Consider the following 25,379-nt stretch of genomic DNA (forward strand, 5'->3'; position numbering starts at 1 on the left):
GCCTTCCCTGCCCCGCAAAGGACCCCCCCCCCCCCCCCCCCCTTTGTTTTCCCCCCCGGGGGGGTCTGTTTTTTTTTTTTTTTTTTTTTTTTTTTTTTTTTTAGATTTTAGAGACAGTGTGAGCAGGCTAGAGGGGCAGATAGAGGGAGAAAGAGAGAGAGAAAGAGAATCTTAAGCAGGTTCCAGGCTCAGCACAGAGCCTGATTCGGGGCTTGATCCCACGACCTGAGATCATGACCTGAGCTGAAACCAAGAGTCAGACAATCAGCCGGCTGAGCCACCCAGGCACCCCCTTGGCTGACGTTTTAAGGCGTGATGAACAGAGTTGATTTTTACAGCTTCCTGCTGGCCAGGCCACGAGGGTGGGCCCCACGGCCCGGGGCTCCCTTGCTGTGGCTGCAGGCGTGCTGCCACAAGAGCCCCCGGGCAAGTCACCGTGAGCCCCCTGGAGTGATCAGAGCACTACCTGCCCACGGGGTATTGCAAGGCACACACCGGAAATGCTCACGATAAGCGATGGGTGTTCTCAGGACAGAGCTGACAGAAGAGCAGGCGGAAGCCAAGCCTGAGGAAGACCCCCCATTTTTCCTGCAGCAACAGGGAGCTGGTCTTCAGAGCCGATGGCGTCTGTGGAGGCATCGCGTGGCAGGGGCACAGCCCTCCCTCCTGGCTCTCCTTGAGCTCGCAGAGATGGGCACATTGGTCTTAGGGTCCCCTCTGTGGCTGCTGCCCCAGGACACTCCCTCTTGGGGCTCCCCTGAGCCTCTCTTCCCTGGCCTTTTAGGGACAGAAGATGAGCCTGTCTGTCCTGGAGGGCATGGGCTTCCGTGTGGGCCAGGCCCTGGGCGAGAGGTGAGAGCCAGCGCTTCCTGTCCTTCCCCTGCTGGCCAGAGGCAGGCAGGACCCGAGGCCAAGTCCCTTCCTGGGCACACCTGGACGGGGAGGGTCGTGTTGCTCCATATAGGAACCCAGCCTGGCGTCCCCCCCCCCTTCCTAACCCCGGGCTCCCCATCCCGGCCCACCCGGCCCCAGTGTCTGCCGCTGCCCCCAGGCTGCCCCAGGAGACGCTGGCCTTCAGGGAGGAGCTGGACGTCCTCAAGTTCCTATGCAAAGACCTGTGGGTGGCCGTGTTCCAAAAGCAGATGGACAGCCTCCGCACCAATCACCAGGTGTGTTCCTCGGGCCCGGGGCCCGGCTTCCTGGCTCAGGGCGGAGGCTGAAACCAAGAGGAGGCTGGAGAGGGCCCCCCCCTCACCCCGGAGGCCCGGCCTCCCCTCTCTGGGCCTCTGCCCAGTCCTCTGAGGGAAGCCAGGAGGCCACTATGGGGCGTCCTGGCTATCGCCAGAGTTTCCACAGGCCTCCCAAGATGGGGCCTCGCAGCGGGCAGCAGGCGCTCGTGGTTGGTAGCACCTCGCCCCGGCGAGTCGCCGCTTGTCTCGAGCTGGCCCGACCTCCTATTAGGCGCCCACGCTGTGCCGGGCCCTGGCCTCCGCTTCGAGGGCCGGGTCTGCAGCATCTCACCACAGCCCTGGGAGGAAGGACCACCCCGGAAGTCCTGCAGCTAGAGGGGCAGGACCCACATGCCCCATGGGCGGATACTTGGCCCAGGCTGGGCAGCTCCCGGGCCCTTCTGCATAGCTCCAAAGGATGGGGCCCGTGAACCTCCAAAGGATGGACCCCCAAAACAGGGGTTTTGAGGGAGGGGTCCCTCCAGGCCTCAGCCCAACGGAGCAGGGGGCGCCGGGTCCTGGCTTATCCCTCCCCTGCTACAAAGGCACAGGTGCCTCCCCAGCCCCCACTGGGCTCCTCTCTGCCCCCAGGGGACCTACGTGCTGCAGGACAACAGCTTCCCCCTCCTCATCCGGATGGCCTCCGGCCCGCAGTATCTGGAGGAAGCACCCAAGGTAGGGAGGGTGCCTGGACTCCACAACCCCCCATTTACACACGCCTGCCCCAAAGCAGGCCTGTCCTCAAGCCGAGCGACTGTCCCCTGGCCAGGGACCCAGGGAAGGAGGTGACCCCCACTGTGGAGCCCAATGCCCCGTATGGCCCCGGTCCTGGGTATCGGCCTCCCCTCTTCCCTGGGTGACTTGTGTCCCCTGTCCCCAGTTCCTGGCCTTCACCTGCGGCCTCCTGCGAGGCACCCTCAGCACCCTGGGCATCAAGAGCCTGGTCACCGCCTCCGTGGCATCCCTGCCCACCTGTGAGTCGGGGGGGTGGGGGTGGGGGTGGGGGAATCTTCCCAACCCTGAAGTGCGGTGGGGGCTCCGAGTCCTCCGGCCCCTGCCCCCGCTGAGGGTCGGGGAGGCGGGGCCAGGGCTGCCAAGCCCCACTTACATATGGGGAATTTGAGGCCCAGAGAGCTTAAGTCACGTGCCCTGGCCACCCGGCTGGTGCAGCCCGTCCGTGCCCCCTGGCCACACCCCCCCCCCAGCCTGCTTCCCTGGGGTGCGCGCCAGGCCAGAGCAGGGGACATCGGTGATGAGCTGGTCTGGTGGTTTTGAACGTTGTTCCGGTTGGACGTGATTGAAGTCAGCCTGGTTAATGCTCTGATGGGGTCCCCAAAGGGCAGCCGGGGCCTATGGGCCGCAGCCTGTCTGGCGGGGTGTCCTGACCCCCCACGGCCCTCCCATCAGACAGGCTGAAGCTTCATCCCTACCTGGGGCCAGCCCACCCTCTGCTGCCCCACCCCCCAGGTGTCCTTCCCTCTGTGGGTCCCCGAGGCCTCCTTGTGGAGGGGCCCCGAGGCCACGTGGGCAGGACCTGAGCTACACATGCCACAGGAGCCCGTGCCCGGCCCTCCTCAGCAGCCTGCATGCTTGACCTTCATGCCGCTAGTCACCCACACAGCTCTGGGATGCGGGCCAGGTGGGCGGGGAGCAGCACCCCCTCTGACCACCCGTCAGCCCAGCCCAAGGCCACGCAGTCTGCTGGTGCTAGACAGGGATGAACATCTCTGAGCTGTTTGGGTGCTTTCTGGCTCGCCCCTGAGGTCCCAGCCTCCAGCTAACGCCAGCCCTTCTCTTCCAGGTAAGTTCCAGGTGGTGATTCAGAAAACCTGAGAAGCCCCGGGCCCGCACCCCAGCTGAGCCTCACCGCCGCCCCGGCCTGGGGGGGCCTCGGACCACTGCCTTTGGGGGTGGCCAGAGGGCTGGTGTTGGGCACCCCAGACTCTATGGGTGATGAACAGGTGGGGGGCGGGGGTCCAGCCGCTTCAGGGAGTCCCATGTGCTCAGGTGGGTGTCCTAGGGAGGTAAGGGCATCCCACGTTGGGGCTGGTGTGAAGGGTTCCCTGCACGGGACTCCTCCTCCTGCGCGGCAGGTGCCCAATAAAGGTTTTGCGTGTGGAGCTGGGTTTAAAGTGGAAGGTGGAGGGGGTCACTCTGAGTGCGGACGGGGAAGAGGCATCTGTGACTTTGTCACTCGTCCTGCGGAGGTGGGAAGCACACCACCCTGTGTGGCTCCCCCCCCCCTCGCCCCTTGCAGGCCCCTTCCACCCCCAGCCCACAGCCTCCTGCCCTGCACACCTGGCAGGGGAGGGTGGCCCCGGGCGCTGGCCGCCCTGCCAGAGTCAACAAGTCTGGGGCTGTCCTCTGCCCACTGGGGCACACAGAACAGACCTCTCCCTGGGGCGCGGGGCTGAGGCCACCCGGAGTGTGGGCAGGGGTGGGCCTGGGGCTACCTGCACCGAGGACGGACCAGAGGAGACGGGCCAGACGCCCTCATTTCCCACCCCCCGCGCACACTCTTGAGGTGCCTGGCGGATGGAAGTCCTACCCAGAACAGCAGCCTGGCCGACCTGCCCCCCGGGGCCGTGGTACCCATCCCCCACCGCCACCCCCTTTACGTTCATAGCACCCACGGGTATCACACACCGGGACTCTGCCCAGGCCCCGCTGCCTGCTTCAGAGCTGTAAACTGAGGCTGGGGTGAGACCCAAGTGGGAGGAGAAAGGGTCTTCTCGCTTAAAACAACCACCGGTGGGTGGGGGCTCCTTCACCTCTGGAGGATCCTGCGAAGACACCCCATCTGGCCCCTGCCCTGCCCCCCCCCGCCCCCCAGCCTAGAAGGCTAAGCTCTTTGTTCCCTGGCCTGCCTCTGGACTCCCCACATGCTGTTCCTGCCTAGGCTGCCCTACCTCTGGCCCACTCCCCACTCTCCTCCCTCTTGGGCACCCGGGAGCCAGCCGCTTGGCCTCTGAGCGGTTCCTCGCTGTGCCCCCAGCCCCCGGAGGACCCCTGGACGCTTCTTCTGGCCCGTGCCGTTTACTCCTGTTCAGCACACTTTTGCCCGGGTCCCTCTGGATCCCTCTGTGGGGCACTGGCTCTGCCCAGTACAGAGCCTGGCAGATGCTTCCCGAATGAATTGGTTATTCAGGCTGGGCAAGGTGGGCAGGGGATTGGCCCTGTCCTGCCCTCAAGAAGCTCCTGGGCCCATCCTGGAGGTTCCCCCCCCCTGCAGACTCACCCCCAACTGAGACATACTCGCCTCCCCCCGCCCACCGCCCCGTCCCCGTTGGCTGGGCCTCTGGGGGCGGCAGTGGGCAGAGTCCCCAACTGGTGAAGGACAGGGAGGAAGCCTTCCCAGGAAAAGCGGCTTGAAGACCTGAGGAGGAGAGAGGACTGGCCCCCAGCAGACAAAAGGATGCATGGCTCTGGTCGCCCAGGCGGAACCCCTAGAGGGGCAGCCTGCTGGACCATCTGGGTTCCCTTCTGTCTCGTCCTGAACCCCCTTGTCCCGGGCACCGTTCGGTGGCTGTCTCCCCCGCCCCCCCCCCATCACCCTGTCGTGACTCCTTGTCAGGCAGCCGCAGGGAGCCTCCCACCCACCCAGCGGACAGGAGGGGAGCCCCAGAGCCTGCAGCACAAACCACTGCTTTCAAAAGCCCTACCCTGCCTCCATGTGACCTGGGGCGAGGGACTTCATCTCTCTGGGCCTCCGTTTCCTCGTCTGTCATGGCCTCACGGCTGCCCCCGGGGAAGTGGTGAGGAAGAAGGGCTGACTGTAGGGAAAGCGCATAAACCACGCGCGGCTCCCGGTAGGGCGCTACGTGCGGGCGGCATCCAGGGCGGCCTGGTAAGTGGGTCAGCCGGTGCCCACAGGTGCTCACTGCCGTCATTACCGAGTGCCAGGTTCTGTGCTCAGCGGACTCCTCCTGACAACCACGGGAGGTTGGCTGTCACTGGCCCACTCAGCAATGAGGAAGGTGAGGCTCAGAGAGGTGAAGTCACTTGCCCAAGACCACACAGCTGGGCCCTGGAGGAACTGGCATCTGAACCCGGGACTGTGGCCTCCTCTCAGTTCCCGACTCTCAACCCCGGGGCCGGCTTCCTTCCCCGGGCAGAGTCTGCCGATCCCCCGGGAGGACAGCCCCCAGTCCTCGAGAGCAGAGAGCACAGGGGCAGGGCGGGCACTCCAGGGGAAGGGGCGGGGGCAGGGCGGGCAAACCGGTCGGGCGGCTGGCACCCGGCTCGGGCCCTGTCTCCGGTGGGGGCCGTGCTGACGGGCGGTGAGGCTGGCACAGCAGCTCGGCGGGGCAGGGAGCTGGGGCCTGGAGGCTGCCGTCAGGTACGGGGGGCCCCAGGTGGGGGGCAGGCGGGCAGGGGCCACGTGCCGGGCCCCCAATCCTCACTGAGCCCGTCCTCACCCCGGTTTCCTCTGCCCCTCCGCTTCGCCGCCCCCCCCCCCCCAGCATCCCGCCCTCCCTTTTGCTTTCGGCTCTTTACGGTTTAAACCTGTGCGCCCCATCTCGCCCCGAGTTTGCTGAGTCTCTTCCCGGGTTGGACCACCGTGATGTAATGTGCTCCCCCAGGATTCCCCTCCCGCCCTCATTCAGGCCCTAGATGTACCGGCCCTGGAATTTCAGTCACCCAGTGGCTCCCAGGGCTCCCAGCTCTCACCACGCCGGTTACATGTCCCTTCAAAGGACGCCAGGCGCCACCTCCCACAGCGCACACCCCCAATACCTGGTGGTGCCCTGAGTTTACTCGGCACCCCCAGGCTCCCGTGTTTCCCCGGCCCACAGCTGCCCGGCAGCCCCCCTGTCCTGGCCTCTTAGAAGCCCCCAGGGGCGCCCAAACACCCAATCACCAGCCCTGGGAAATCTCACGCACCCCAAATCAGCCCCTAGCACCCGCATAACCATTCCCCGTTCTCTCACGTCTAGCTGTCCTTCCCCCGCCGCGACCACTCACTTTTACTCTGAAGAGCACCTCCGCGCCCCCCTGGTGACCCAGGGCCCCAGTGTCAGGGACAGGATCTCTCACCTGTCCCAGGTCACGTCTCAGGGGTGGGCTCTTCCTGCCGACGCACAAAGGTGCCGCGTGGGCACTGAGCCCTCTCCTTCCCCGAGCAGGGCCCCCGCCGCCATGCACAAACACTACACCGTCCACTTCGCCAAGGGCGCCCTGCCCTCTCGGACCCCCGCCGAGCGCTACTTCTTGGACCCGGAGTTGGGGCGCCATAAAGGTAGGGGTTCAGTTTGGGGGGACGTCCCGGCAGGGAGAGTGGTCTGTGAGCAGGGAGGCCGCCGAGTGGATGGCTGAACACAAGGAGAACCTGAGGGCCCAGGAGAGGGGCCGCCACTGCTCCCCACGGAGGCTTCTGCGTAAAGGGGCCGCGGGTGGGGGCCGTGGGCCCCGAGGAGCCCAAAAGCGTGAGTCCAGGATGGGGGTGTCAGAGGGGGAGGCCCAGCCGGCCTACCCCTCCCCCAAGCATGGGAAGAATTCCCCCAGCCCGGATTGTGAGCTCTCCCCACCCCTGAGTGGGTACGAATGGGGGTCTGGGGCGGGGGCGGGGGCAGCGCAGTCTCGGGAGGCCCCGGCCTCCCGGGGCAGCCCCCTTCCCACCAGCCTTGCCGGAGCCCGGGTGTGAGGCCGCCCCCTTCTCAGTCCTGGCCACCTCCCACCACTCCAGCCTCCTCTGGACCAACCAGGCCAGCTCCTGATGGATTCCCTCCTGTTCCCCGAGCCCTGGGGACCCATCCCCCAGGGGCCGAGGACTTTGGGGGCAGCAGGGACTCCCGAGTCGTCGTCCCTGCTCCAGCCCCTCGCCCGGCTAGAGCCCAGGTCTCTGCACCTCTTCTTCCCACCCACGGGAGAGCACGGAGACCGGCCCCTCCCTTGCCCACACCCCCTCCTCATTTTCTCTGATTTCTCCGGGGCCTCAGAGGAAGGACCAGCCCCGGCCTCCACTTGAAGACTCGACCTGGTTCCAGTGCCCGCCAGGGCTCAGGGACCCAGGCCCAGTCACCCCCCACCTTCCTTCCTTCCAGGATGCTGTCACCAGTGGCGCCGTGACCCGGCGGCCCTTCCAGCCCACGGGCCCTGCCGGCTGCCCCCACAGGTGCGCTGGCGGCTGGCCTACAACAACCGGGGGGGTGTCAGCGGCTGCCCCCCCGGCCCCCGGCCCCCCAGCCCCCTGCGACAGCGGCTCTGCTCCGTTCCAGGGGTCCAGAACGGGCCACCTGCAACCGCTGCTGCCCCCACGCAACCGGCCAGCGCCCCCCAGCCGCCCCCCAGGCCCACCATGTCACCTGCCACCGCAGCACCTGCCATGGCCAGCGGCGGCCCGGCCCCGCCCCCTGCAGCCGGCACCCTCCTGGAGCCCAGCAGGCCCAGTGATGCCCGCCCCCTGCCCGCCCCGGCAGCCTGCGGTTCCTTCACCTACAGCTCGGGTGCCTACCCAGTCCTCCTGCGGGCTCGTCCCTGCCGCCTCTCCCCCCTACCCCGCTGTCCAGGCCTCTTGCTCCTCAGCCTGCCCGCCTCCCCGCTCACTCTGGTCCCTGTCTCGGGGTTGGTGGGGGGGCGGGGGGGTTGCTCCTCCCTGCCCGAGCCTCTGCTTCACCCGTCGGGATCCGAAGCTGCCAGGCCAGGCCTGCCCTGTCCATGGGGCCTCCGTCCGGGCCAGCCAGGGGTCTGGGCCCTGGCCGTCTCCCTCTGCTGACAGCCTTGTTCTGTTTTCTCTCTTTTCGGCCCGCCCTCCCCCCAGCCCGGCAGGCCAGGGAGAACTTGGGGCAGGGGGTGACAGGCACCAGCTTGCTGGCCAGCTCCGGTGTGGGGCAGACAGTCAAACATGCAGCCGAAACAAGAGGCAGGGACTGGCCTGGGGGCTGGAGAGAACAGTGTGGCCAGGGGAGAGATCCATCCATCCATCCATCCTGGGACTGGACAGCTGTCCTGGGTGCCCAGCTCTGTTCCGGGGGAGCGGGGTGGGGAGACGGCAGGGAGCAGGGCAGAGGCTGCCCCCCTCACACGGAGCTCATGATCTCTAGGCGGCGGAGGGGAGCTGGGTACGGGCCGTAAGAGGAATCAGAGAAGTTTAAGCGTGTCACCCCACAACAGGCACGCTGGGGGAGAATAGGGCTGGGAGAGGAGCAGAGGGAGCATCAGGGCTCGCAAATTGAATAGGGTCATCGGGCGAGGCCTCAGGAAGGCAGGGTTTGAGCAAAGAAGGGGCAGTCCTCTCAAGTAAGCGGCAGAAGGATCAGCAAATGCAGACTCTGAGGTGGCCCGTTCCAGGGACAGTGTGTGGGGAGGGTCACAAGGGGCCACAGCCTGGTGGCTGTGGGGAGGGGGAGGCGGGAGCCGCGAGCTGGCTTGGGATCTAACAGGAGGGTGCGCTGTGGGAGGTGAGCATGGGAAGCCGGAGTCCGAGCGGGCGAGGGGGGTGACCGAGGGGGTGGCAGGGGAGATGGGGACACGTGGCTGGGTTCCGGGTCTGGTTTGAAAGTAGAGCAACAGCCAGGCAGGGGCTCGGGCTCCAGGTCAGGCACCACCTCGTCGCTGGCGGCTCTCGGCCGTGACGCCCACGTCACACACAGAAGCAGAGGCTTGACGAGGTGAGGTCACCCAGCCATGAGGCAGAGTGGGGCCAGATCCACCCTGGCCGCCCCCTTAGCCAACCTCGTCCTGAGTCTGCCCTCCCCGCTGGGCCCCCAGGCCTGGCGCTGACCTCGGGGAGGGGGCGGGGATCCTGCAGCCCACGGGCCCACCACGGGCCCACCGTGCACCCACCTGGAGGCTGGCCCGGCACAGCCCACAGCTGAACCCTGCCGTTCTGGTGCCCCAACCCCAGGCTGAGAAGTGGCACTCGGCGGGGGGATCTGGGGGGCAGGGTGCCCTCAGTCAAGTGGACGCCGTAATGCACAAGGACTTAAACCTGAACCTGCTCCCTAAATGGCCACCCCAGACCATGGCATTGACCAAGCGCCCCCCCCCCCCACCCCGCCCCGGCCCATCCTTGTAGCATCCACGCTGCCCGGTGTTTCTGCACCCCACCCTCCAGAAGGAGGGACTGAGCCTCGCTCAATGGCAACGCTCTATCTGGGTCATGCAGAGAAAGGTGGCAGGGCCAGGACCAAGAGGCGGGTCTGCCTGGGCTTGGGGGCAGGACGGGAACTGGTAGGCATGGGGTCCTGGAGAGGGAGAGAGATCAGGGTAAGGGATGGACAGGAAGCTGAGAGGAGCGTGTGACTGTCAGGGCCCTTCCACACTGGGGCCAGGCTGGCAGAGCAGGCAGGAGCCGACACGCAAGATTCTGGAGCCTGCAGAGAGGTGTCTTGGGCATCTGAGAGCCTCAGGTCCCGAGAGAGGCCCATGGGGTTTTTCTGGGAGAATCACAGGCTGATGGCTGGGCCTGGTGACCTAGGGCCAGGTCAGCTGAAATCCCATGGGCCTCTGTGCTGGGGATCGGTGGGGTGTCTCCTGGCCTTTCCCTGGCGGGTCTGGGGTCAGCTCCTCCTGCGGTGCCCGGAGGGACACATGTGACCCAGAGGAGGTGGTTGCCTACTGCCCCAGAAGTCTCCATCTGAGGGTCTGACCCGAGTCACCTCGGGGAAGTGGGGAGAGGGATGCCGATGCGGGCAGGAGCTGTGGGTGGGCTCTCTGGGGGGCAGATGGGTGGATGGTGGTGCCCGGCCAGCCTCATTGACTCAGTTTCCCCTCCCCCGCCCCCCACCCCGGCCTCCAGATATTCTGACAGAAGATGACGTCTACTGCAGCTGCCTGGCCAAGACCCTCTGCCACGTGCCTGTCCCTGTGACCGTGGGTTTCTATGCCCCCTTTGGCTGCCGTCTGCACATGATGCTGGACAAGATCACCGGTGAGGCTCTCTGTGTGTTGGGGGAGGGAGGCGGGGGGGGGGGGAAGGAGGAGGGGAAACGGAGCCTCTGATCCCTGCCCAGCCTCAGGCTTCCCCGGCCTGCCCCAGTCCAGAGGCCCGGAAGTCAGCATTAACCAGGTCCCTCCTGATGCCCGCAGCCTCTGCCCCCCGCTCCCCGCTCGTTCCCTCTCTGGCCTCCCGGCCAACAGTCTCATCCCCTCTTCTGCCAGATCTGCTCCAAGGAATCTTTTTAAAGATAAAGATCTAGCCCCATCCTCCCCCTGTTCAAAAGCCCTCCCTGGTTCCCCAACACTCTGGGGAGAAGACCCAGGGTCCTCACTGGCTCCCGCAAAGCCCCTCCTGTGCCCACCCCCTGTCCCCCGGACCCATCTCTTCTCAGCAGTGGCCCGGGCAGGGCCTGGTGTCCACAAGACCCCTAACAGATAGGTGTTAAGTGAGCACAGGGCCTGACACGTGGCCAGGATCCGCAGCAGCTCGGACCTGGTTCAAGCCTTGCCCAGACCCCAGCCTGACGGTGGCCAGAGGGGCCGGAGGAGATTCACCTCCACGAGCCTGGCCCCGGTGAGCCGGCCTCTGCCCCTGTGTTGTCACACAGCGACAAACAGGGTCCTGGGAGGAGAAAACATTCAGCTAGAAGGAAAAAGGAAGCAGCATTCTGGAGCTCCTGGTCTGTACTAGGTGACTGACACAGGCCCGCTCATTCGTTCACCGACCTCAAGAGCAGACCGACCCTGCCCCTCAACCTCTCATGATCCCTCCTTCAAACACTCCTTCCCCCGGCACTTCCTTGGCGCCCAGGGGACGCAGGACGCCCAAGACGACCAGAGCCCTGCCCTTCCTGGCCTCACAGTCCAGAGAGGGAGACAGACCTGTCCCCAGAGAGGGATGACCCCCCCCCCCCGAGTAGTGGGTAGGGTTGGGGTGCCCAGGAGGCACCTGACCCAGCCTGGGGATCAGCGAGGGCTTCCTGGAGGAGGAGGTGGAGCACCGAGCCAGGAAAATCAGACCAAGGCTGTACTCTGCTGCCCTGCGCTTCGCTTCCGCGGCACCTCGCACGCACGCGCACGCGTTCCTTCACTCCTTAGGCCTTCCTTCCCGCTCCTGTCCTCTCTCCCCCTTGGGAGCTCTGCTTCTGCCCACCCACGACCTTGGGCCCCGCCCCCAGCCCTTTTCCCGTCGGTGCGGGGCGCAGGCCTCTCCTTTTCGTCCGGGGAGTTGGGGGGGGGGGGGCTGGCTCCACCTCCCACTCCTGGGCCCCGCCCCGCCCCTCACGCGGTCCCCCGCGCCCGCCCTCCCCTCGCTCCCCGCAGCGCTGATGCAGCAGGAGGCGGCGCAGCGCGAGGCCGAGGAGCTGCGGCGCGTGCGGCGGCAGCCGCGGGCGGTGCGCGGCTGGGGCTTCCCGCGGCTGCTGTGGTACCTGGTGTTCCTGCAGCCGGTCATCACCGAGGTGCACCTGCGGCGCAAGAACGTGAAGTTCCTCTTCATCCGCTTCAGCGCCTGGCAGTACGCGGGCACCGACAAGCTGTGGGCCGGCCTGGTGACCACGCTGTGCGAGGGCATCCGCCACCACTACGGCGCGCTGCCCTTCAGCGTGTACTCGGTGCTGGGCAACAAGCCGGCCACGACGCCGGGCTTCCGCCGGCGCGAGTGGCACTGCCGGCGCCGCGTGTGCCTGGCGCTGCTGGCGCTGCTGGCGGCGCTCGGCCTCGGCGTGGGCCTGCTCTACCTGTCGGTGGGCGCCCGCGCGCCGGGCCACGGCGCCGCCGGCGGCAGCCTGCTCCGGGTGTTCGGCGGCGCGGCCACCACGCTGTCGGGCTCGGGGCTGCTCATGGCCGTGTACTCGGTGGGCAAGCACCTGTTCGTGAGCCAGCGCAAGAAGATCGAGCGGCTGGTGTCTCGCGAGAAGTTCGGCAGCCAGCTGGGCTTCATGTGCGAGGTGAAGAAGGAGGTGGAGCTGCTCACCGACTTCCTGTGCTTCCTGGAGATCTACCAGCGGCGCCGGCTGCGCGTCGTGCTCGAGGTCACCGGGCTGGACACGTGCTACCCGGAGCGCGTGGTGGGCGTGCTCAACGCCATCAACACGCTGCTGTCCGACAGCCACGCGCCCTTCATCTTCATCCTGGTGGTGGACCCCAGCATCCTGGCCGCGTGCCTCGAGAGCGCCGGCTCCATGAAGGGCACGGCCGACAACGGCTACCTCTTCCTCAACCGCACGGTCACGCTGCCCTTCTCCGTGCCCATCATGGGCCGCCGCACCAAGCTGCAGTTCCTGCACGACGCCGTGCAGAGCCGCGACGACCTGCTCTACCGCGAGATGACGCGCAGGCTGCGGCCCGGCTGCCGCGGGCGAGGCGGCGAGGACGCGCAGCTGCTGGCGGTGGAGACGCAGGCGGGCGCGCAGGGCGTGCAGAGCCGCAAAGACGCCGAGGCGGCGCGCCGCATCCAGGAGGCGCTCTTCTGCCTGCACGACGAGCGCGACTGCCTGTACGAGTACGTGCCCGACAACGTGGTGTCCATGCGGCGTATCGTCAACACCGTGCCCATCACCGTGCGCCTGCTGCAGCAGCAGGACGGGGACTTCGCGGGCCCCACGCCGCGCCAGGCCGTGGCGTGGGTCGTGCTCGCCAACCAGTGGCCGTGCCGCCTCAGCTGGGCGCTGCAGTGCCTGGAGGACCGGCAGCAGGCGGGGGGCGCGCCCGAGGCCCGCGCGCGCCTCTGGGACGTGTTCTGCGACAACAGCCGCGAGCTGCACGCCATGACCAAGGCGTTGCAGAACGTGCTGGACTTGGACGGCGACCCCGAGCTTTTCGAGCGCTTCCTGGGCGCCGACTTCCCCTTCACCGTGGCCGAGGCGCAGAGCCTGCTGCGCTGCACCGTCAACCTGGACCACTCCATCCGCCGCCGCATGGGCCTTATCCGGGCGGTCAGCGCGCTCAAGCCGCCCAGCGCGCCCGGGTCCCCGGCCCACGCCGCGCCCCACGCCGCCAACGGAGCCGGCCACGCGCCCGGGGCGTTGGGGGCAGGGCAGGGCGCCGGGCACGCCCCCGGGGACGCCGGCGAGGCCCACCGCCCACGGGACCGGGCGCACGGGGGCAAACCACGGCCCGGGACGGGCCTCGAGTGGGTGCCCCGGGAGCCCCGGGAGGCAACGGCTCCTCCCGCCGCCCAGATCGGGGTGTGAGGGGTTCAGCCGGGCTGGGATGAGGCCTCCGGTGGCCACCCCGCCCCCCACCCCCAGGCGGAGCTGTGAGCCGGAGAGAGCTGTAGGCAGGCGCAGCGTTGTCGGTGCCGGCGTCTGAGAGCTGGCGCCGGAGGACCAGTGAAGAAGCGGCCCGGGTTCAAGTGCAATAAATGGAGATGTGAAAGCCCCGGTGGGTCTTCATGTCCTGGTCTCCCTGGCTTAGGCCTGCCCTGTTCCGCCAAGCCCACGTCACCCCCTGGGGAGTCGGGCAGCCTCTGCCGGGGCCTCATTGCTGGCATCCCGGGAAGCAGGAGAGGGCGTGGGGGCGGTGGGTGAGGCCACTGAGGCAGGGCAGAAGGACGGATGTGCCGGGTTGACTCAGGCAACAGGGAGCGCCGAGAGGCCTCGGGGGATCCAGGTCCTTGTCCCCACACCCTAGCCTGCCCCTTTGTAGGCATTTCCGAGGGCGGTGTCCCCGGTGACCTCAGCAGGCTGGTCCCCTCCAAGGGTGGCGCTCTGCCCCTGGCGTAATGGATTAATTAGGGTTCGCCGGCACTTCCGCCAGCTGGGGCGGGCAGCGCTGCCTCCCCGGAACAAGTAACTGTCCGGGGAGCACCTGCCCACGGGCCATCCAGGGCCACCTGATGAGCCCCTTGGGGACTGGGAAGTTGAGGCGCAGAGACGGGCACCTGTGGGACATACAGGGTCGGAGCCAGAGCCGGGCCGCGGTGGGGGCGGTGGTGTTTCTTAGCTACTGCGGCTCACACTTTCCCCTCCCACCCGTGTGATACAGCGAGGAGGCAGGTGGCACTCCTCAGACACCTTCTACGTCCTCGCTGGTCCAAGTAGCCACCCACTCAGGCCCGCGGCGTGCCTGATCCAGTCCAGCTGGGGAGGGGGGACCAGCACTTAACCCGTCCCGTGTGACCAGAGCTCAAGGGTGTGACCTCTGAGCCAAGGCCCTAAGGGCTGAGGGGACAGGCCCAGAGGGAGCCGAGAACTCTTCGAAGGCACCCACCCTCAGGCCGTGCGGCCTGGTGGGGGTACTGACCTCGCACTGCTCAGCTCCAAGGCTTGGGCACAGCACCCCGACTCCACCGGCCAACGACTGCTTCCGAGTGGACACGGGGCAGGAAGCCGGCATGTGACTGAGGCGCTGCCTTCCAGTCCCGGCAGGGCTAAGCTTGGAGTAAACCCACACCTGCGAGATGTTCTCCGGCAGCGGGGGGGCGGGGGGGGGGGGGCATTGCCTGCCGAGAGTGAAGCCCCCACGGAGACACGTGGGACCCTGAGATGCCATTAGTTCACTGTCCGCAGGCGTGGGATTGGAGCCGGTGAGTCCCTCCCCTTGGCCTCCCTTCGGCCGATCTGGCTTCGCCTCCCGCTTCTCGCCACCTCCGGTTGAGGCGGGAACAGATGAGCAGCAGAAGCAGGGCCCGCTCCAGACGAAACAAACTCGGACACTGGCGGGGGGCGGGGGGGGGGGGGGTGGAAGCCGCGGCCCCCGTCACGTGGTGCCATCTGTGGCCCGTGTCTCTTAGACGCTGACAAAGCCTGAGTCCAACAAAGCTAAGTGGGGGGACAGGTGGGTGTCGCAGGGCAGCTGGGCATAGCCGGGACGGTGACGGGCCACCGGCCTTGCCACGGTCTGTGCAGCTTTGCCGCTGGGACCCCGCACCCAGGTGAGTCCTCGGGGCTGGTTCCCATGGACAGAAAGGAACGTAAGCGACGTGTGTCCCTTTCCCGTCGCGCCGAGTGAAGAAGCAGGTCTGCCTTCTCCACTCTCCTCCCCCATCCGCCTGCCGGGTGCAGGGGCTCCCCGGGGCCTAAGCAGAGGCAGAGCCACGCGAGACCTGGGGCCACAAGTCACTTTGTGGGGAACGGCTGCCTGCTACCTGAACTTTCACATGCGCGAAAACACACCCCGTGTACCGGCACGGACGTCTGGCCACAGCATCTAGACTCGCTGGGTCTTCACAAGCCCCAGCGATGCTTGGGCGGCCGAAGGCCAAGGGAAAAACACTTAGCCAAGGGGAGCCACCCTTGTGATCCAGGACTGGATCCAGGATCCAGGTGGAAACCAGGACCCCCGCACAGCCGGTCTGTTAGTGGCCCCGGGCTGTTACAACAGAGTCCCGGGCCCCGGGTGGCTTAGAACAGAAGTGTATTCTCCTGGCTCTGGCGCCCGGAAGTCTGAAGGGCCACGCACTCTCGGAGCGTCTGGGGCCGCCGGGGGCCAGCCGGTGCCCATGCTCCCTGAGCTGTGGACGGCTCGTCTCCACCACACCCTGAGAGCCTAGGCCTGAAGCCGGAAGATACTTTGGGGTTGTCTCCCTCTGGAGACACGGGATTGGCAGGTGGGAAGAAGATACAGGAGAGGGGAAAAAAAAAAAAAAAAGTCGGCAGAGGGGGTGCACCAAGGCAGGGAGTGTTGCGGGAAATGTGGCTTTTGTCCAGCCTCCCAGTTTCCCTCTGGGGGACCACGGCACGAACCCCGCAGACGACCGAGCCCTGCCCGCCCCGCTCCCTGTGCCCACAACTCCCGCAGGGGGCGCCCACGATCAGCACCAGCAGAGAGCAGGCGAGTGTGGTGAACCCAGCTCTGGTTTATTAGAAAAGGTGTGAACAGAGTTGCACCGACAGGAAGAGCCCCTCCCCCACCCTCTGCCCACCCGTACCCCACACCCACACCGCCCCCGGGGGTTGTAGTGCCTCTCAGGGCGCAGCCTCAAGGGGCCTGGACAGCAGGGTCTCCAGAACCCTGGGCTGCTCCCCGCCCCAGCTCCCTGATAGATTTATTGCACTTAAGAAAAAGAAAGCTCTGATTCTCTGCTCCCAGCTTCCCCCCCCCCCCCCACCCCCAGCCCCGGCCCGCACCCCAGCTGGGGCTGCTCTCCGCATCTCCACCGCCACCACTCACCGCCCCTCCGCCCGGTCCTGTGCCCCAGGGCCACCGGGGGGCCACCCCGCCACCACCCGGGACTCCTGCCCGCCACAGGGCAAGCTGGGCCGAACAGGCCCTCTTGAAAAGGCGTCCAGCCTGGTGGCCGATGTCCTCGGAGACCTCCTCCTCCCATTCCCCCCAGCCCAGAGCCTTCGAATGCCGGACACAGAGATACAAGTGCTTAAGTCAGGGCGGGGAGGGCACCCCCTGCAGCTCCTGCACTCCGTGTAGTGTTGTTGTGCGGGGCGGGGGCCCCCGGCAAGGCCCCCCACACCCCCGGCGGCCTGGGCCTCAGGGAGGCTGGGGGTGAAGGTGAGCAGATTCTCATGGCTCTGGCCTCAGCTCATCGAAGACTGATGGGAGGGGGGGAAAAGGAACTTGGGGAGGAGAGATTGGGGGAGGGCCCGTCAGAGCCAGGGGCTCTACTGCCAGCCCCCAAGCCCCTCCTCACCCCCAGCCCTCTGGGGCCCCTGCCTCACCTAAAGTGTCACAGTGTCTCCTGCCCAGAGTCCTGACTGGCTTCCAGAAGCAGCTCCTCGAGCTCCTTCTCGTTCTTGGAGCAGCTCAGCTCTGCAAAGGGCAGGCGACCTCCTGTCAGGCAGGCGGGGATGGGGGTTCCAGTCTGACCCCCAGGGCAGCATGGGTCTCGGGTACCAGTGAGACCGTTAGACTCCAGTTAACAGATCTGGCCTTGCTCCCTCCCAGGGAGAGCTGCCCCGGATCCGAGGGAAGAAAGGTGGGGGCCAAGGGTCAAGTCCTAGTCTTTCCTACCCCTGTACGGGCCATTTTAAAGAAGAGAAAACCGAAGCCTTCCGAGAGGCAGGTGCCTGCCTGGGGTCACACACAGCACCCAGGGCCCTTGGGCACCCTGCCCCAGAGCGGCACTCACCGTGTTCCAGGCCACAGCTGCCCGCCTTGGCCTCGGGCCCCGGGGGTGGCTCCGGGGGCAGTGCGAGGGCAAACTCGGGCTTTAGGCCGTTGGGCAGTGGTGGCCCTGACTGAGGCGGCTCCAGCTGCGACTGAGGCTCCGACACTCCCGGGTCCTGAGTGCTGACGGCCTCGGCTGGTGGCAGGGCAGGTGAGGCGGGAGGGGAGGCTGAGGCAGGTGGGGAGGGAGGACGAGGAGGGGCAGGGGAGGCGGGAGGGGTGGGAGGGGCGGGAGGCACAGGGGGCTCTGCCCTCTCAGGTGGACTCTCCACCCGGGTCACCACAAACACTTTGTGGCCCCGGCCCGGGCTGGACACAGAAATGCGCTGCTCGGTGGGGGAGGAGGGGCTGCCTGGGGGGCTCCTGTCCCCAGGGCCCAGGGAGTCCGAGGGGGGCACCAGGGCGGGGCAGGGGGCCTCGGCCCTCTCCCCATCCTCCTCCTCAGAGTCTGATTCCGAGTCCGAGTCCGGCCCGGCGGCGGGGTCCGGGGCCCCGTTCTCCTGGGCCTTGGCGGCGGGCTCGTCCCCGGGCTCCTCGTCGGGCTGGGGCTCGGTGATGGTGATCTCGGGCATGGAGGCAGACAGCTGCAGCCGCTGCTCCTTCTCCTCCTGCTCCCGAGCCAGCATGAAGTTCTGTTTGCAGCCGTTCTGGATCTCGGCGAGCAGCGCCTTCTGCGTCTCGATGAAGCTCTTCACCTGCGGGCAGAGCGGCCCGGCTAGGGCTCTGGCCGGCGGGGGAACCCCCGGGCCAGCCCGGCCCGCCCCGCCCGCCAGAGGCCTCAGGGGAGGGCCCACTCAGCTCACCGCCTCCTTCTTGGGCTCACGGTCAAGGTCCAGGCGCAGCAGTGAGCGGTTCACCTTGAGGGCCAACGACAGTGCCATGAGCCCGCCCGTCTTGATCTCGTTCTCCCGAAGGTCCAGTCTCAGGAGGCGGGGGCTCTCGGCGATGAACTCTGCCACCGCCACCGCGCCTGGGAGGGGGACCGCAGGGGCTGGCCACGGGCTAGCCGCCCGCCAAGCCCGCGGGCACCGCTCCCCTGGCCCAGCCCCGCGCCCTACCCTCGCACGTGAGCTTGGTGGCGGTCAGGCCCAGGCGCAGCACGCTGCGGTTGCTGATGAGGCCGTTCTTAAGATTCCGCACGCCCTCGTTCCCGATGGGGTTGTGGCCCAGGTTCAGCGTCTCCAGGCTCTGTGTGTGCGGCTGCAGGGGGCGGGGCGTGACAGTGAGGCGAGGCCCCGAAGGCCGGTCAGGAAAGAGGCACACCGAGTGCTCCCTCTCCGGCAGCGTCGCCCGGACAATCCTGCTTCAGGCCAGGTCCTTCGCGTACTTAGAAGCGGCCCCAGCGCCAGCCGCCCTGTCCGCCCCCAGCCCCGGGCCCACTCCCTGCTGGCACCCGAGGGCTCAGGGCACAGACCTGGCCGTTGGTGATTCTTAACTTAGACGGGAGTCTTTGTATCCTGTGGGCTTGTTTTACATACCACGTATTTATTTAAAAAACTTTTTTGGATGTTTATTTTTGAGAAACAGAGAGCGCGAGCAGGGGAGGGGCAGAGAGAGAGGGAGACGCAGAATCCGAAGCGGGCTCCAGGCTCCGAGCTGTCAGCACAGAGCCCGACGCAGGGCCTGAACTCACAAACCACAGGATCATGACCTGAGCCGAAGTCAGTTGCTCAACGGACTGAGCCAGCCAGGCGCCCCGCACGTATTTATTTTAAAAGATTTAAAACGTACTGAAGGCTTCCAGAAAGAGTAACTTCCCATGCATAACATGTTCACCTTGTGCGAGTCATTGTGCTAGGCTACCGTGCTGGGCGCCAAGAGACAAGGGAAGCCAGAGCAAGGCTACTTTCCTCGGGACAACGAGGCCGTGGGAGCCGAAGGAGAGCTCAAACAGCACGGAAAGGGCTCCTGCAAGGCTTCCTGAACTGCGGGAGGCGCCGGATCGGGGAAGACGACGGGGCTGAGAGGCGGCGGCGGACACGTGGGCGCCCTCCCCTCTCCCGGGTCCCACTCACCAGCGTCATGCCCAGGAAGGCCATGCCCGTGTGCGTGAGCTGGTTGTTCCACAGCACCAGGGTCTCCAGCCCCTTCTTCTGCTCCTTGAGACCCTCGCAGATGTAGGCCAGACCTGGAGGAGACCCGTGGGCGAGTCCCGCCTGTGGTCTAAGTGCCTCTCCCGGGGGCACCAGAGCCGCTGGCCAGTGAGAGCGCGGAACCCCCCCCCCCCCCCCCCCCCAGGCTCAGGCCCAGCACACGATGGCGCCCTGTCCACTTCAGGACGCTGCTCGAGTGTCGCCCTCGCGCCAGTCCACCGCCAGCCCACCACTGCTGCTCTGTTTTTCTCCAGAGCACATCTCACCGTCCGACAGACTCGGTAATCTGTTCATCTGTCTTGGCGGTGTCTCTCCCGAGGGCAGACACCTCTGTCTCACGGCTGTGAGCCCACAGGCAGCAGGCCCGGCACGTGCCAGCTGCTCACTAACTGTGGCGTCCGGGCCCGGCCTCGAGGCCCTGTGCCATTCCCCCAGCCCTCTCCTTCCACCGAGGTCAGGGGACCCCGCTCAACGGTAAAGAGGATGAAACGGAGTTCCTCTCAGTAACCGCTTCCTCCTCCTTCCCATTTACCCCCCAGCTCACCGTGGCCTCGTCTCCCCCCCAGACATCCACCATCTAGCCTCTTTCCCACCTCGGGGCCTCTCGCACTTGCTGTTCCCCTGCCTGGATTCTTTTTCTAGGTCTTTAAAATGGCCGGTTCCAGTCTCTCTCCACATGGCCGCCCAGAGGCCCCCTCCCCACATCATCTTAAATAGCGTCTGGTTGGCCCCTTGTCCCAACAGCCTTGTTTCCTTCAGGGCACTTTTTCCAGGTGGTAATTATTTTAATTATCTGTTCAATACCTCGCTTCATCCTGCACGTCTCCGCTGAGCTGTCCCCTCCTCCAGGACGCCCTCCCTGGGCTCCCACAGCCCAGCCCTGCCCAGTCTGAGCGGTCACTGCCTGGGGATGTTCCCTCTTGGACCGGCAGCCCCAGGAGGGCAGGGCGGGGATCGTCCTGGCCACCGCTGTGTCTCCAGCACCGCGGGGGCACCTGGCTGGGCACACGGCGGGTGCTCGGTGGCTGGGGTGGGGTGGGCAGACCTCTCACACACCTGAGTCCAGCACGTGGTTGTTACGGAGGTCCAGGATCTGCAGGGAGCAGTTGAACTTGAGGAGGTTGCCCAGCTGGGCCGAGTCCTGCAGGCCGTTGAGCTTGTTGTCGGCCAAGTACAGCTCCCTCAGATTCACGTTCATCTTCAGCGCTGTGGCTGGGGGAGCACGGGCAGAGTGCCGTGACCGGCCAAGCCCCGGTGCCCGGTGGGCGCCCCGTCACTGCCCGGCACCCCCAGCCCCCGAGCTCACCGAGCAGCATCAGCGGTCGCCCCGACAGGCTGGCGCTCTCCAGGTGCAGCACCGCGAGGCTGCTGCGGATGCGCAGGGCGCGGGCCACGAACGGTGCCGAGTGGTCCAGCAGGGGCGTGTTTCGGGCGTCCAGGTACTGCAGGCAGCTGGTCTGGTGGGGCAGGGGCGGGGCTGCGACAGCCGGCCCGGCCCTCCCTGCCCCCCGGGGCATCTCCCGCCCCACGGCCCGGTGGGCACCAGGGCCCCGTGAGGGAAGGCCCGGCCCGGAGCCCCGCGGGTGAGCCAGGAGGGGCCCCCAGGCTCCCCCGCGGCAGACGCCCCGCACGAGGGAAGGGGGTGGCAACCACAGCCACTTCCAAGGGGTATGTCGCGGGCAAGCGAAGGACGGGGGAAAGATGCGTGAAGGGAGGAAAAGGGGTCAGGGTTGGCCTGGGGCAGGGCACCCTTCGCGCCGCTTTCCCACTAGCCTGGAAGCTGGGCACCGGCGCCCCACCGACGGCCCACGCCCCGAGGGCTCGGGAAGCCAGGTCCCAAGGGACAGGTGCCCCGGGAAAGCGCCTGGACCCCCCCTGTGCCCGAGCCCCTTCCACCCCGGGTACAGGTGAGGGGCACCCACCTTGCGCATCATGTGGGCCGCGGCCTGCCAGCCCCGGGTGCCGATGTGCTTGTTGAAGGAGATGTTGAGGTGGGTGGCCGACTCGTAGTATTCGATCATGTCGAAGAGGGCCGAGGCGCCCTGTGGCACACACAACGGCGTTTAGGCTCAGGTGGAGGCAGGCCCAGGAGGCTAGGAGGTGGGGGCCACGCGACTAAGGGAAGGGGAGAGCCCTGACGCTGCCCTGGCACCTCCGGGTTCCGGGAACCAACCCGCCCGCTCCTGCCGGACTCCGTCTGCTTTCTCTTACTCGCCACCACCCCCGAAGTCGGGCAGATCTGGCGCGTGAACAGGACAGGCCCTGGTGTTCCTGGGTCTCAGTTCTCCAGGAGCCCACCCACCGGGTCTCCCGGTGGCCTCCAAGTCTGGGGAGGCGAGGACACCTAGGCCTAAATGGGGAGGCTGCTTTCTGAAGGTTTCTTAAACTCTCCCTTACAGGTGCTGTTAGCTCCAGCAGGGGTTCCCGAAAAGGTTTCCAGTGGTCACACGGCTGCCCCCACTAAGGCCCGGCTCCCCAAGTCCCTCCCTTGCGCCAAGTCCCCTGCCTTTGGGGTGGGTCTCTGACACCCCATTTTCTGGGCCCCACCCCAGAGCCCCAATATTCCTCACACCCACTCTGGTCACACTGGCTGTGTCCCCATCTTGTCCTTCAAGAGGCCCTGCCCAGCTGTTGTCCAAGGAGGCTCTTTTGCTGCAGCGCCCCCTCCCCCCAAACCTCAGAGGGGCCGGAGGGCTCAGGGAACAGGTGAGGCGGTGGCAGGGGCTGCTCACATCTTCGTCCAGGTTTGTCTGCTCCAGGTCCACGACCTTGAACTGTAGCCTCTTGAAGACCTCTTCCAGGGCCTCACAGGTCTTGTAGTCGAGTTTCTCGCCTGGGACAAGACAGAGGGCCGGGCACGTCTAGTGCACCTGTGTGTGTGTGTGTGTGTGCACTCGCGTGCCCCGGGGGGGTGGGGGCCGGAAACGCGGGCTCCAGGCCAGGGGAGGCTTATCGCGCCTGCCTCACGTCAGGGGGGGCGCCTGCCCCTGCCCCGGCTAACCTCCTCTTCCCGCAGGACCTGCCAGCCCAGACCCACCCCACAAGGGTCCCGGCCTTTGTCCAGACACGTACCTTTCAGGTCCAGACAGTCAATGCGGTGCCCAAGATCTGTGAACTCCTGGGGGAACAGAGCGGATGGTGAAGACAGGAAGACACCCTCAGGAGCCAGGCTGGACCCTGACAGCGGGGCGGGCGGGGCTCTGATCTGGCTCCATTTCTGAGGTGGGGGCCGCGCGCAGGGCCTCAGAGAAGAGGGGCGGTTCTGCACCCACAGGGCCCGGGCCAGGCAGCCGGGGCACAGTCCCTCCGCCCCAGCTGGGCATCTCTGGGGCGGGCATCCCAGGCAGAAGGAGCGGCCAGCACAAAGGCTGTGAAGCAGGTGCTGAGGCAGGGAAGGCTGACAGGCCTGGGGGTGAAGGCCAGGCCCCAGGCCCCACACAGCAAGCGATCAGGTGTGGGCCTGCTGGGGGTCACGTTCTGTTCTCGGGGCTCCACACACATTAACCCGTGGGGCGGGTGCTGTGACAAAACCATGGGCAGACAAAAGGCTCAGGGCCAGCCTTTGCTAAAGTCACTTGCTAGCGAGGGACAGGCTTGGTCGGAACCAGATGGTGGGCTCCAGGACCCACACTCTTGGCCACCACGCAGAGTGACTGTCTCTCCCTGGAGCTGCCGACAAGCCCTTCTGGAATTCTCCCAGAAACCCTTAAACCCAGTGAGCAGGAAGTCCCTAGCTGGATGGCAAGAGTGACTGCTCACAGTAATGCTAAGGAAACAACAACCCTGGAAACAAGCAACCTTGGAACATTCTGGAATGACCCATCCAGAGAGAGGACAGGCACCTTGTGGCACACGGCTACAGGGGGAACACGCCACAGGCACAGGAGTGCCCCGTTCACATAAAAGCGGAAGGTACCCTTGTGTCTGTGTAACTCTGGATAGTGAACTGCCCTCTCACAAACGCAGCACAGCAAAGGCCAGAGGACAAAGCCCCCAAGCTATCAACAGTGGGACTCCTGGGAAATGAGACCTGACTAAGAAGTGAAAGGTGGATCTTGTTTGTGCCTATAATATTTTAATTACAAAAAAAAAATCAGACACGGGCCGGTGGGTGGCTCAGTCGGCTGGGCGTTCGGCTCTCGGTTTCAGCCTGGGTCACGATCTCACGGTCTGTGGGGTCGAGCCTGGCATCAGGCTCTGGGCCGACAGTGCGGGACCTGCTTGGGATTCTCTTTGTCCCCCTCTCTCTCTGCCCCTCCCAACTTGTGCTCTTTCTCAAACTAAATAAACTTTAAAAAAAAATCAGACAACGTATATATTGAACAGAGAATATAAAGAATAAACGTGCACGTTTCCCCTGGGGAAGAGAATTTCTTTGGGGAGTGATAGATATTTGAAATTCTTATTTTTTTCTTTTTTGTTATTATTATCTTTAAATGTTTATTTTTGAGAGAGAGAATGCACGTGCACGTGGGGGAGGGGCAGAGAGAGAGTGGGAGGCGCAGACTCTGAGGCAGCCTCCAGGCTCGAGCTGTCCCACAGAGCCCGACTCGGGGCTCGAACTCACGAACCGGGACATCATGACCTGAGCTCAAGTCGGACGCTTAACCCACTGAGCCACCCAGGCGCCCACATTCTCACTTTATATAGTTCCATACTGTTTAAATATTCATGAAGAGGGGCGCCTGGGTGGCTCAGTCGGTTGAGCGGCCGGCTTCGGCTCAGGTCATGATCTCACAGTCCGTGAGTTCGAGCCCCGCGTCGGGCTCTGTGCTGACAGCTCAGAGCCTGGAGCCTGTTTCAGATTCTGTGTCTCCCTCTCTCTGACCCTCCCCCGTTCATGCTCTGTCTCTCTCTGTCTCAAAAATAAATAAACGTTAAAAAAAAAATTAAAAAAAAAAAAATATTCATGAAGAGCCCGATTGCTTTCACAACCGAACAGAGGATTTTCAAGGATGTATTCACACGGGCCCTGGGCTGGGTGGCCAGGCTGGGCAGTGCTTTGTGCACCGTCCCCTGCGCGGGGCAGGCAGAGGGGCCCGGAGGCTGCTGGGGGCCAGAGGGAGCCCGGCCTCCTCTCCCCGCCTCCCCCACCCGGGTACCTGGAGCTGCCGGAGGAGCTTCGGGATCTGTCTGCAGTTCAGCTTCTGGCAGGCCTGCTTGTAGGCACCAATGACCTCATCCACGGTCACGTTCTGGGCTGCGGGCACAGAGGACCCAGGCCTGTGACTCCCCACACCCCGGGCCCCCTCCCAGCCCCAGGCCTCTGCCAGCGCTCCCTTCCCCCCACGCCAAGCCTCCACAACAAAATGTCCCTCCCAACGACCTACTGGGTTCTGTCTTCCGTTCAAGGGCCCTCGCTGCCACCGCCGCCCCGAGGTGCGGCCAAACGAGCCACGCCTTCCCTCCACGTCTCCCCACGGCTCCTCGAGCAGCTTCACACAAACATCACGCAGCTAGTATCACAAAATTTCTCTGCTTGTCATTCGTCTCCCCCACTAGATGGGGAGCCCCGAAAGGGCAGGGCTGGGTCTATCTTTGTCACCACCTTGTCCCCACGCTGCCCAGCCTCGGGCCAGGGCCCAGAGCAGGTGTTCAGTTTGTGGTTTTGTTTTGTTTTGTTTTGTTTTTGTGGATAAGAGAATGAATCTGTACTTTGGTGCTATGAGGAAGCTGAGCCCAGAGAGGTGAAGCACCTTGCCCAAGGTCGCACAGCTGGTAAGTGGTGGAGCCAGGGACTGAACTCCGCTCTTAACTGTGATGCACGTGGCCTCCCAGACTCCCCACTCCTGAAACACCCTCAACAGCAAAACGTTCCCCAACGGCTACTTAGTGCCGGGCCTCGTCCCAGAGACACAGCAGCCGTCAGAGCAGACCGGGCACGGCCCTGTGTCCAGGGTAACAGCAGCGGCTCAGAGAATGAAGGGATGTAGCCCAAACCCAACAGCGGCCCGGCACAGTCCTGGGGAAGCCCGGGGCCAGCCACCGCGCCCCAGGCAAGGCTGGCCTCTCGGTCTGCACGGCTTTGCCTTCTGTGGATATCGCACTAAAATGGAGATAAACAGTACGTGGCCCTTTGCGGCTATAAACAATACGTGGCCCTTTGCGGCTA

General features: G+C 65.6%; 3 protein-coding genes across 4 annotated transcripts in view; 2 read left to right on the forward strand and 1 right to left on the reverse strand.

Moving 5' to 3' along the window:
* The window catches only part of TRAPPC6A (trafficking protein particle complex subunit 6A), a 10,790-nt gene extending 7,441 nt beyond the window's left edge, over positions 1-3,349 (forward strand). Inside the window, exons 2-6 of one of the 2 annotated variants that reach the window (XM_049620866.1) lie at positions 785-852; positions 1,033-1,169; positions 1,821-1,904; positions 2,110-2,203; positions 3,031-3,349. In XM_049620866.1, the coding sequence (XP_049476823.1) occupies positions 785-852; positions 1,033-1,169; positions 1,821-1,904; positions 2,110-2,203; positions 3,031-3,034 (387 nt within the window). In that variant the 3' untranslated portion in view covers positions 3,035-3,349. The remainder of the gene's footprint in view (positions 1-784; positions 853-1,032; positions 1,170-1,820; positions 1,905-2,109; positions 2,204-3,030) is intronic. The other variant, XM_049620865.1, reaches the window with a different exon arrangement.
* Positions 3,350-5,719: 2,370 nt separating this feature from the next.
* NKPD1 (NTPase KAP family P-loop domain containing 1) lies at positions 5,720-13,490 on the forward strand. The gene is made up of 4 exons (XM_049620869.1): positions 5,720-6,468; positions 7,274-7,675; positions 9,970-10,101; positions 11,433-13,490. Exons 1-4 carry the CDS (start codon positions 6,369-6,371, stop codon positions 13,301-13,303), a joined length of 2,505 nt encoding a protein of 834 aa, XP_049476826.1. The 5' UTR covers positions 5,720-6,368; the 3' UTR covers positions 13,304-13,490.
* A 2,678-nt stretch (positions 13,491-16,168) lies between these two features.
* The window catches only part of PPP1R37 (protein phosphatase 1 regulatory subunit 37), a 41,864-nt gene continuing 32,653 nt past the window's right edge, over positions 16,169-25,379 (reverse strand). The window contains exons 2-13 of the mRNA XM_049620840.1: positions 24,370-24,467; positions 22,340-22,385; positions 22,000-22,100; positions 21,190-21,309; positions 20,574-20,724; positions 20,324-20,479; positions 19,190-19,302; positions 18,233-18,374; positions 17,978-18,144; positions 17,137-17,869; positions 16,727-16,817; positions 16,169-16,624 (exon numbers count right to left, since the gene is read on the reverse strand). Coding sequence (XP_049476797.1) covers positions 16,735-16,817; positions 17,137-17,869; positions 17,978-18,144; positions 18,233-18,374; positions 19,190-19,302; positions 20,324-20,479; positions 20,574-20,724; positions 21,190-21,309; positions 22,000-22,100; positions 22,340-22,385; positions 24,370-24,467 — 1,910 coding nt within the window. The 3' untranslated portion in view covers positions 16,169-16,624; positions 16,727-16,734. The remainder of the gene's footprint in view (positions 16,625-16,726; positions 16,818-17,136; positions 17,870-17,977; positions 18,145-18,232; positions 18,375-19,189; positions 19,303-20,323; positions 20,480-20,573; positions 20,725-21,189; positions 21,310-21,999; positions 22,101-22,339; positions 22,386-24,369; positions 24,468-25,379) is intronic.

This window comes from Panthera uncia (genome assembly GCF_023721935.1).
Source record: "Panthera uncia isolate 11264 chromosome E2 unlocalized genomic scaffold, Puncia_PCG_1.0 HiC_scaffold_19, whole genome shotgun sequence".
NCBI classification, from domain to species: Eukaryota; Metazoa; Chordata; class Mammalia; order Carnivora; family Felidae; genus Panthera; species Panthera uncia.

Coding starts and splice junctions, on each gene's coding strand:
- NKPD1 (XM_049620869.1), top strand. CDS start 6,369: ATGCACAAACACTACACCGTCCACTTCGCCAAGGGCGCCCTGCCCTCT. Junction 6,469..7,273: donor GGAGTTGGGGCGCCATAAAG/GTAGGGGTTCAG, acceptor CCTTCCTTCCAG/GATGCTGTCACCAGTGGCGC. Junction 10,102..11,432: donor GATGCTGGACAAGATCACCG/GTGAGGCTCTCT, acceptor CGCTCCCCGCAG/CGCTGATGCAGCAGGAGGCG.